Source organism: Nicotiana tomentosiformis, chromosome 3 (assembly GCF_000390325.3).
Source record: "Nicotiana tomentosiformis chromosome 3, ASM39032v3, whole genome shotgun sequence".
NCBI classification, from domain to species: Eukaryota; Viridiplantae; Streptophyta; class Magnoliopsida; order Solanales; family Solanaceae; genus Nicotiana; species Nicotiana tomentosiformis.
Window position 1 is genome coordinate 95,651,902 of NC_090814.1, and position 11,614 is coordinate 95,663,515.

General features: G+C 39.1%; 1 protein-coding gene across 1 annotated transcript; it reads left to right on the forward strand.

The window, feature by feature from the left end:
• The first annotated feature begins 1,918 nt into the window (after positions 1 to 1,918).
• LOC138908189 (uncharacterized) lies at positions 1,919 to 2,311 on the forward strand. The gene has a single exon (XM_070198837.1). The coding sequence runs from the start codon at positions 1,919 to 1,921 to the stop codon at positions 2,309 to 2,311; it is 393 nt and encodes a 130-aa protein (XP_070054938.1).
• Positions 2,312 to 11,614: the final 9,303 nt, after the last annotated feature.

Consider the following 11,614-nt stretch of genomic DNA (forward strand, 5'->3'; position numbering starts at 1 on the left):
CATGTTTTCTCGCGTATGTTATTCACATAATTCAGTAGTTTACTGCCAGACGTTATGCATTTCCTACACTTATTATATGTTTTATCTTATATGTATGCTTAAGAGTGATAGACAGGTAGGCTCGGGCACTCATCATGGCCCATCGGTTTGGGTCTTAACAAAAGTGGTATCAGAGTAGTTCTGTCCTAGGGTTGTCTACAGACCGTGTCTAATAGAGTCTTATTTATGGGTGTGTTGTGCACCACACTTATAGACATAAGGCTACATGATATTTAGGATGGTTAGTTTTCTTTCTGATCAATATTGTGCAATAGAACTGAGTCGTAAGTATTCAATCTTAATCTTTACCTTATTTATGTTCTTAGCGATGCCTATTACTACTAGACGACAGGCGTCAGCCACTAGTACAGGTCAAAAGGCTACGAAAGTGTTAAAAGGAGATATAAGTTATATTATGGAGTCAGACCCATCAGAGATCATGGGTTCTATTAAGGAGGATCCTTCTAAGTATCCATATGAGTCATTCGTTCGAGTAGTTTCAATTTCGCCGGCAGCAGATGGGATGAGAGGAGTTTTGACCTCAACAAGGCCATTAGTTTCATTATCAGGGCCCATAGATCAGGGTATAAAGGGAGTGGTGCATGGATTGGCACAGCCGGTTCCCCTCATGCTCAAAACTATGTCAGGGTATTTATGGACACCAGCTCTTCTGAGGTGCCGGATAGTCCACAGTCTTGGGAGTTCATCAATCAAGGTTTGTCTGTGTATGTTATGGAATATGCAGAGGAAGAGGAGAGTAGTTGGGCCAATAGGAGGAAGGTAACTGATAAGGATATGAAGAGTCCGCTTCGAAATGTGTCTGATCATGGATCTCATATAGGACAAGGCGAGGACCCTCCACTGTAGGTTGCCTCCAGATATCAGCTTTTGGCTGGTGAGATCCACTTCTTTCTGGAATATTGCCAAGTCAGGGTTCTGTATATGTTATGTTGTTTTATGAGGACGTCGGGAGCCATGTCCCGACTTATATATATTATGATTATGTTTTCTTAGAGGTTTTGCAGACAGTATCTTGTGTATAATATTGGGTATGACATGTCGATGGCCTTGTCGGCACCTATGTATTTATATAAAAAAAATGAATTAGTTATGCGAGTTAAGTTCTAATATTATTACTTATATATATAGATATGGCCTGTAATGGCCCGTGATAAATTTAATAATAAACAAGGATAAGGTACGTGGCGCTCGATTGAGTAGAGCCTGGGTACCAGTCGTGGCCCTCCGGTTTGGGTCATGACAAACTTGGTAATGTTGCATCAATACACAACCCAATACAACGCCCGAAGCGTCACAATAGATATCATAACCATCGGTTCCCTCTGGGAGTGCCAAAATCGGTGCTGAAGCCAGTCTGTCCTTCAATGCCTAGGAACTCCGCTCACAAGCATCAGTCTACTGAAACTTAGCTCCCTTCTAAGTCAACTTTGTCGATGGTGCTGAAAGAGAAGAAAATCCCTCTACAAATCTCCTGTAATAACCTTCCAAACCCAAGAAGCTACGAACAACAGTTGGTGTCGTGGGTCTAGGCCAAGTCTCCACTGCCTCAATCTTCTGTGTATCAACCCGAATACCTTCACCTGAAATAATAATGCCCAAGGAAACCTACAGAATTCAACCAACCTACAATTTAGAATTAACTGCGGTGATTTATGCACTAAAGATGTGGATGCACTATTTGTATGGTATTCATGTTGATATCTATACGGATCATAAGAGCATTCAGTATATCTTCAAGCAAAAGGAATTGAATTTACATTAGAGGAGATGGTTAGAGCTACTAAAAGACTATGACATTGATATTTTATACCATCTGAGGAAGGCGAATGTAGTAGCCGACTCCCTCAGCCGTAGATCTATGGGTAGCCTGTCATATTTACAGCCAGGGAAGAGTGGAATAGCCCATGAGATTCATCAGCTGGCTAGTCTTGGAGTTCGATTACTGGACTCAGGTCATACTGGAGTTACTATTCACGACACGTCAACATCCTCTTTTGTAACTGAAGTAAAGGAATGCCAGTACGAGGATCCTGTGTTAGATCATTACAAAGATGCAGGCCCTCAAAATGAGAAGACACCATTTGATATTTCAGGAGATGGAGTCCTCAGATATCAAGGACGATTTTGTGTCCCTAATGTTACAGGGCTGCGCCAGCAGGACATGGGAGAAACTCACTATTTTCGTTATTCTATTCACCCTAGAGCGACAAAGATGTATCATGATATTAGGAAAATATACTGGTGGGACTAAATGAAGAAGGATATAGCAGCGTTTGTTTCTCAATGTCCTAATTGTCAGCAGGTTAAGATTGAGCATCAAAAACCCGGTAGAGTATTGCAGGCTATAGAGATTCCGACTTGGAAATGGGAAGTAATTAATAAAGATTTCGTCATAGGCTTACCTCGTACCCAACGACTACGTATTCAGCAGAGGATTATGCAAGGCTCTACGTTAAGGAGATGGTGCAACTTCATGGTGTCCCTATATCTATTATCTAAGATAGATGTGCTCAGTTTACAGTTAATTTTTGGAGGTCCTTCCAAAAAGGATTGGGGATTCAGGTAAGTCTTAGTACATCATTTCATCCCTAGACAGATGGTCAGGTTGAGCGTACTATTCAGACTCTGGAAGATATGTTACGGGCTTGTGTAATAGACTTCAGGGGTAGCTGGGATGATCATCTTTCGCTGATTGAGTTCACATATAATAATAGTTATCATTCCAGTATTCAGATGGCTCCATACGAAACTCTCTATGGATGGAAGTGTAGGTCACCTATAAAATGGTTCTAGATTGGGGATACTAAGTTAGTAGGAGCAGAGTTGGTACAATAGGCAATCGAGAAGACTAAGCTTATACAGGAAAGGTTTTTAGCAGCTCAAAGCCGTTAGAAGTCTTATGCGGATAATCGATGACAAGACTTGGAGTTTTAGGTTGATGACTGGGTATTCCTAAAGGTATCACCGATGAGAGGCGTTATGAGGTTCGGTAAGAAAATGAAAACTTAGCCTCGGTACAGTGGACTATATGAGATCATACGTAGAGTAGGCCAGGTAGCGTATGAGTTAGACTTGCCTTCTAACTTGGAGTCTGTACATCTAGTATTTCATGTGTCTATGCTCCGTAAGTGTATCATAGATCCTTCTAAAGTCATGGCAGTTGATGATGTTCAGGTCACAGAGCAGTTATTATATGAGGAAGCTCCCATTGCTATACTAGATAGACAAGTTCGGAGATTGAGAACTAAGGACGTAGTTTCGGTTAAAGCATTTTGGAGAAATAATAATGTGGAATAGATGACTTGGGAAGCAGAAGAAGACATGAAGTTTATGTATTCTTACTTATTTCCGCTTCCATAGGAGGATCACACTGAGACATCACAACCTTTAGGTACGTGTATGGATTCTTGTGTTAGTTACTGTCATTGGTCGTGTGAGGCCATTGTTATGATTGATGATTGTGGTCCTATGTGGCATTGTATTATTGGGGGTTTTTATGTGAAAGGTTGGTAATAGTACTGTTACAAAGGGGACTCTGCCAAAATTTAGGAGTTTAACATTCGAGGACTAAGGGATGAGAGATGAGTGACCTAGGATATTAAGAAGTTAGAACTCTGATGGCTCTAATGCCCTAGGGAGGAAACCGCGGATAGTACGTGATATTTTGGGGAAGTTAGTATAGTGAAATAGAAAGTTAAAAATCCGGTTAATAAGTTTACAACCAGAAGGTGCCAGTGCCTAAAAGATTGATTAACAGACTCGTAGGTGATGAATGAAATAGGAAGTAGTTTTAAGGAGGGAGGGTGTCTTAACCCCGTGAGAGCCCACTAGTTGTTCCATTGGAGTATAGTCGGGAAGGTATATTCATTTAGAATTGTTGAGTATTTCATGCAGGTCTTGCAAGTTTAAACATTCGAGAACGAATGTTTCTAAGAGGGGAAGGACGTTACATCCCGCGTTTTCGTACGTTAAAGTTTCGTCTTAAGTTAATCGACGTAAGCTCGAGAATAAGATTATTTTTGAGTATATAAGTATTTATGTTATTATAACAGGTGTTAAGTAAGTGTCGTGAAGGTTAGAGGTTAAACAAATCGAAGAAAATGAGTTTTGTTGAAGTTTGACAATTTGGGATAAAATACGGTCCAAGCTATAATACCCCATATTTATAGACTAGTGCCATACAATATACCACATGACCATGATAGTAAGGTATATAAAGTATGTTAAAAGTGATTAGTATTTTAAGTAATTTGAGATAATTCCTAATTATATTGGTAATGGATTAATTATTGATTTTAGTGGGAAGTTAAGTAATTAATTAGAAATTGGTGGATAAGTATTTGGTGGAAACATCCTCCCAAACGTGGCAGCAAGTGAGATTCTTAATCAAGCCTAATAGTGACTAGGTAATCTATGTAGCTAGGTGGCATATTTAGGGGATTCTTTGGCAAAGTAATCACATAAAGTGGGGCCCACACCCATGATGATAAAGACATCTCCCTACATAATTAAAGTGAGATGTATTTACTTGCTAGTAACGGATGGAAAGCCTCAAAAAGCATACATACGACCCACAAAATGCTATAAGCAGCAAGACTTGAAATTCTAAGGAAGCACGGTACAACTTTTCTCAAAGAAATCATACAAATTTTCCTTACTTCGATCCCGTCGTTACGTGTTTTGTCACGATTGACGTGTGTTAGAGGGATTGTCAATAGAATCAGCTCAGGTATGTTAAGGTTATCCCTCCTTTCCTTTTGGCATGATCCATACGATACAAATGAAACGAGCAAACGCACAATTTTCATAAATGCCACTATTCTTAAAAGTACTAGAGGTTCCTATGTTCTTGATTCCCCATGTGTACTATTATTCTATCGTTTGTTCATGGGTCTCAAAAAATACGTAAGTTGATAAAGCTTATTTCATGATATTAATCGAAGGCATAATCATTTTATGACATTCCGTGAGATCTTATTAACTTACTTGTTATGCATTGCATTCTTTTATACATATACATTGACCCATGATCAGATGACGTTATATACGTGTATATTATATGTATATGGGATATGGGAAAAGGTTACAGCGTTATATATGCACCACCACCTGATCAGTTGGTATACGTTGATGATTTCGCCCAATGAGGCCAAGATAATATGATGGGATGCCCTCAAAGGCCTGATGACGTTATGTACGTATATACCTATACATGATATGACATTTTTACGCATGTGCATGACATTATAAATATTTCATGATTCACACAACTATTCAGACTTACAGGTTGGGTCCTTTATTCCATGTTTCATTCACATCTTTTGTATACTCATTTTCATGCCTTACATACTCGGTATATTATTCGTACTGACGCCCCTATTGTCTGGGGCCTGCATTTCATGCCCGCAGGTGCAAGTAGACAGGCTGACGGTCCCCCTTCTTAGGATCCTAGCTCAGTGAGAGTTGGTGTGCTCCACTTGATCCGGAGCTGCTATTGATTTTGGTACGCTATTTGTGTATGTAGATATGGGTATAACGGGGCCCAGTCCCGTCCTTTATACAATTGTACACTCTATTAGAGGTCTGTAGACAGTTATATATAGTCGAATAGTGTGTGGCCTTGTCAGCTTGCCCTACTGTATTTCGTATATATATGTACATATGTCTTTTGGGCACGTTTTCTCGCGTATGTTATTCACATAATTCAGTAGTTTACTGCCAGACGTTATGCATTTTCTACACTTATTTCATGTTTTATCTTAGACGTATGCTTAGGAGTGATATACAGGTAGGCTCGGGCACTTGTCATGGCCCATCGATTTGGGTCGTGACAGTATATTTTCTAGATTGCTCATGCACTTGTGACGCCAGATTTTGGGAGATCTTTGGCATTTATGTACTGCTGTATTTATCATTTCTTTCACCACCATAGATGTTCTTATTATGATGGTACTTTGTTTCAAAGAGATGTTACAGTTGCATAAAATCTAATTTAAATTGTTCTTTAAAAAGGAAAACCTCCATTTTAACAATGTTTAAAAGGGGTAAGTAAACAGTAGTTTCACTTGTGGGCTTGCCTAACGGCGGTGTTAGGTGCAATCATGACCTATTACAAAATTGGGTCGTGACAAGAAGCTATTATGGTTAGAAGTTATTGTTGTGAACATCTGAGTTATGTGGTATATCATGTGATTACATTATGGGTTATGGTTCTGACTTATACAGTGTGTAGGTGCGATATTCGGGTCTTGAAAGGAATTCCGTGTCATGACCCAAACCGATAGGCCGTGACGAGTGCCCGAGTTCTACCTATCGAACACCCCTAAGAATTCATCTAAGATATAAACATGAAATAAGTGTAGGTCATACATAAAGTCTGGAATTAAACTACTAATTCATATGAACAACCTACGTGAGAAAACATGCCCAAAAGATATATATATATATATATATATACACACACAAAAGACATATATATATATATATATATATACGGAATACGGTAGGGCTAGCCGACAAGGCCACATACTATCTAACTATACATGACTATCTACAGACCTCTATTAGAGTATACAATTGTATAAAGGATGGGACTGGGCCCTGTCGTACCCATATATGTATGCAAACACATCATATCAAAACTCAAAGCAGCTCCGGATCAAATGGAACACACCAACTCTCGTTGATCAAGGATCCTAAGAAGGGGGACCGTTAGCCTGTCTACCTGCACCTGCGGGCATGAAACGCAGCGTCCCCAGGCAAAAAGGGACGTTAGTACGAATAATATACTGAATATGTAAAACATGAAAATCAGTACATAAAAGACATAGATGAAACATGGGGTAAAGAATTCTACGTGTGAGTCTAAATAACTTTGTGAATCCTGAAATATTTATAATGTCATGCACGTGCGTGTAAATGTCGTATCATGCATAGGTATAGGAGTACATAATATCATCAAGCCTCTGAGGGCATCCCATCATATCATCTCGTCCACTGTGGGTAAAATCATCAACATATACCAGCTGATCAGGTGGTGGTGTGTATATAACGCCTTAACCTTTTCTCATATCCCATATACATATAATATATGCGTATTTAACGAATTCTGGTCATGGGTCAATGAACATGTACAAATGCATGAAATGCGTGAGAAATACGTTAATAAGATTTCTCGAATATCATAAAATTAATATTCCTTTCAGACAAACTTTATCAAATACGTATTTTTCCGGGACCCATGAACAGAGGATATAATAATAATTCACATGGGTAATCAAGAATATAGACACCCCTAGTATTTCTATGAATAGAGTCATTTATGAAAGTTGCGTATTTTGCTTGTATCGTTTGTATCATTTGGATCATGCCAAAAGGAAAGAAAGGATGGCCTTAACATACCTCAAGTCGTCAATGCAACTCAACAACAAGCTTATGAAAACTAGTGCGACAACCCTATAACAAAGAAATACGTGTACAATTTAGATGGCGGTAGTATATTGCGTATCTCAAACGATAACTCGATTCTAAAATAAAACGAGCAGCATTTTCCCTGATTTTACTGCTCCCTCAAGCCTACTATAGGCGAGATACAAACATAATACAATCAGCAACTCAAAACCAACCTAATTACAATCAGGGACCTTCAATACAACAAAACCCCCAAATATACCATAATACACCCAACCAACAAGTTATCAATCAGCTTGTAACTACAACGACGAGCGACCAACCTACTACCCTACCACATGTGGCATTTCTCCACGCCCTTTTTATCCTTCCAAACTCTATAAATCAGCAATACAATAGACAACCCAAAAGCAACACGAAACATCCCACAAAACAGTTCACTATAAGTCAAATAACTCGAACTCACGGCTTCCAATCACCGTCCCATGAGGTATAACTATTAGGAAACGAATTTGTCAACTTTTCTTGATATTTTAAAGCTTAAATATAGAAATTAGGAATTTTTATTAACTATTAAATACATTCCAAAACTCAAACTACAAATAAAAAGAGAGGCGATATAGCGATACTTACGTCATAGGGATCGTTTTAATGTTATCGCTTCTTGATTTGGTGTCCGAGATGATAGTCTTGTTTGAAGCAATATTAGAGAGCTCAAGGATCGTTTATGGTGCCCTCTAGTTAGATTCTATGTAAAATGAAGAGAGAGAGAGAGAGAGAGAGAGAGAGAGAGAGAGAGAGAGAGAGAGAGAGAGAGAGAGACCATTTAAAAAATATATATCAACTTTTGAAAAGTCAAAAGGTGCTAGCTTGGCACTCTCTGATTCACCCATCTTCCAATACTTATATCTTTTTATCCAGATATTGTATAAACAAACGGTTAATAACATTGGAAACTACTTTTCAAGACCTTCAATTTGGTATATAATATGTCCCAAAAGACCTCATATAGCACACTAAATTTATTTCTCAAATAGCTCTGTTATAGGGCAAATTCTTAGTTGGTTTTTCCGCAACTTTAATCCGATTTTTCCCAAACTTTATGTGTTTTATCCAAACACCATATATAGTCATATTATGACTTTAAACTCATTTAAATCATAATTAATAAGTCTCATATTCATTATATGTCACCTTGGGACATACAGGGTGTAACAATCTTCCCCTCTTAGAAACATTCGTCCTCGAATGTTAAACTCCTAGAGATTTATAGAAATTTTGGTAGAGTCTCCTCTGTAACGGTACCACTACCAACATGTCAGACAGAAAACCCAACAATACAAAGCGACACAGGTCCACAATCATCAATAACACTAATGGTCTCGCACGACCAATGACAATAACTAACATAAGAATCAAGTACCATATACGTACCTAAGGTTGTGATGTCTCAGTCCGATCCTCCTACGGAGGCGGAAACAAGTGAGGATACCAAGACTTCCTGTCTTCTTCAGCTTCCCAAGTCATCTCTTCCGCATTATTGTTCCTCCAAACTACTTTAACCGAAGATACGTCTTTAGTTCTCAATCTCCGAACTTGTCTATCTAGTATAGCAATGGGAGCCTCCTAATATGATAGATGCTCTGTTACCTGAATATCGTCAATTGGAACGACTCTAGAAATATCTCTAATACACTTTTGGAGCATAGACACATGAAAAACTGGATGTACTGACTCCAAGTTGGAAGGCAAGTCTAACTCATATGCTACCTGGCCTACTCTGCGTATGATCTTATAAGGACCAATGTACCGAGGGCTAAGATTTTATTTCTTACCGAATCTCATAATGCCTTTCATCGGTGATACCTTTAGGAATACCCAGTCATCTATCTGAAACTCCAAGTATCGTCGTCGATTATCTGCATATGACTTCTGACGACTCTGAGCTGCTAATAGCCTTTCCCGTATAAGCTTAATCTTCTCAACTGCCTGTTGTACCAACTCTGGTCCTACTAACTTAGTTTCCCCAACCTCGAACCATCTGATAGGTGACCTACACTTTCGTCCGTAAAGAGCTTCGTATGGAGCCATCTGAATGTTAGAATGATAACTATTATTATATGTGTACTCAATAAATTGAAGATGATCATCCCAGTTACCCTTGAAGTCCATCACACAAGCCCGTAGCATATCCTCTAGTGTCTGAATAGTACGCTCAGCCTGACCGTTTGTTTGGGGATGAAATGATGTACTAAGACTTATTTGAGTCCCCAATCCTTTTTGGAAGGACCTCCATAAATTAGCTGTAAATTGAGCACCTCTATCTGAGATAATAGATATAGGGACACCATGAAGTCGTATTATCTACTTAATGTAGATCCTTGTATAATCCTCTGCTGAATACGTAGTGTTGACAAGCAGAAAATGGGCTGATTTTGCAAGTCTATCAATAATAACCCATATAGAATCGAACTTACGCTGGGTACGGGGTAAGCCTATGATGAAATCCATGTAAATCACTTCCCAATTCCAAGTCGGAATCTCTATAGCCTGAAAAAATCCACCAGGTTTCTGATGCTCAATCTTAACCTACTGACAATTTGGGCACTGAACAACAAACTCTACTATATCCTTCTTCATTCCGTCCCACCAGTATATTCCCCTGATATCATGATACATCTTCGTCGTTCCTGGATGAATGGAATAACGAGAATAGTGAGCTTCTCCCATAACCTGCTGGTACAACCTTACTACATTAGGAACACATAATCGACCTCGATATCTGAGGACTCAATCTCCTGTAATCTCCAATGGTGTCTTCTCTTTTTTAGGGGTTGTATCTCTGTAGTGAGCTAGCACATGATCTTCATACTGGTGTTCCTTCACTTCAGTTACTAGAGAAGATGTTGTCGTGTCCTGAATAGTAACTCCGGTACCACCTGAATCTAATAATCGAACTCCAAAATTAGCTAGCTGATGAATCTCACAAGTTATCTCACTCTTCTCTGGCTGTAAATGTGATAAGTTACCCATAGATCTACGACTAAGGGCGTCGGCTACTACATTCGCCTTTCCTGGATGGTATAAAATATCAACATCATAGTCTTTTAGTAGCTCCAACCATTGCCTCTGACGTAAATTCAATTCCTTTTACTTGAATATATACTGAAGGCTCTTATGGTCCGTATAGATATCAACATGAATGCCATACAAATAGTGCCTCCACATCTTTAGTACATGAATCACTGCGGCTAACTCTAAATCGTGGGTGGGGTAATTCTTCTCGTGGTTTCTTAGTTGTCTAGAAGCATAATCGATAACCTTACCATGTTGCATCAATACACAACCCAATCTAATGCCTGAAGTGTCACAATAGATAACATAACCATCGGTCACTTCTGGAAGTGTCAGAACCGGTGCTGAAGTCAATATGTCCTTCAATGCCTGGAAACTCCGCTCACAAGCATCAGTCCACTAAAACTTGGTTGCCTTTTGAGTCAACTTTGTCAATGGTGCTGAAAGGGAAGAAAACCCCTCAACAAATCTCCTATAATAACCTGCCAAACCCAGGAAGCTATGAACCTATGTTGGTGTCGTGGGTCTAGGCAAAGTCTTAACTGCCTCAATCTTCTGTGTATCGACCCGGATACCCTCACCCGAAATAATATGACCAAGGAAGGCTACAAAATTCAACCAGAATTCACATTTAGAGAATTTTGCATACAACTTCCTTTCTTGTAGATCTCTGAGCACAGTACGCAAATGATCTGCATGCTCAGTCTCTGAACGAGAATAAACCAAAATATCATCTATAAATACAATCACAAACAGATCTAGAAAGGGTCCGAACACACGGTTCATCAAGTCCATGAATACCGCTGGGGCATTAGTCAAACCGAATGACATAACACGAAACTCAGAGTGTCTGTATCTGGTCCTGAATGCTATCTTCGAAATATCCTTTTCTCCAACCCTTATTTAATGGTACCCCAACCTCAAGTCTATCTTTGAGAAACACCTGGCACCCTGCAACTGATCAAATAAATCATCAATCCTCCGGAGTGGGTACTTATTCTTGATCGTCTCCTTATTCAAATGTCTGTAATCAATACACATTCGCAAGGAACCATCTTTCTTTCTCACA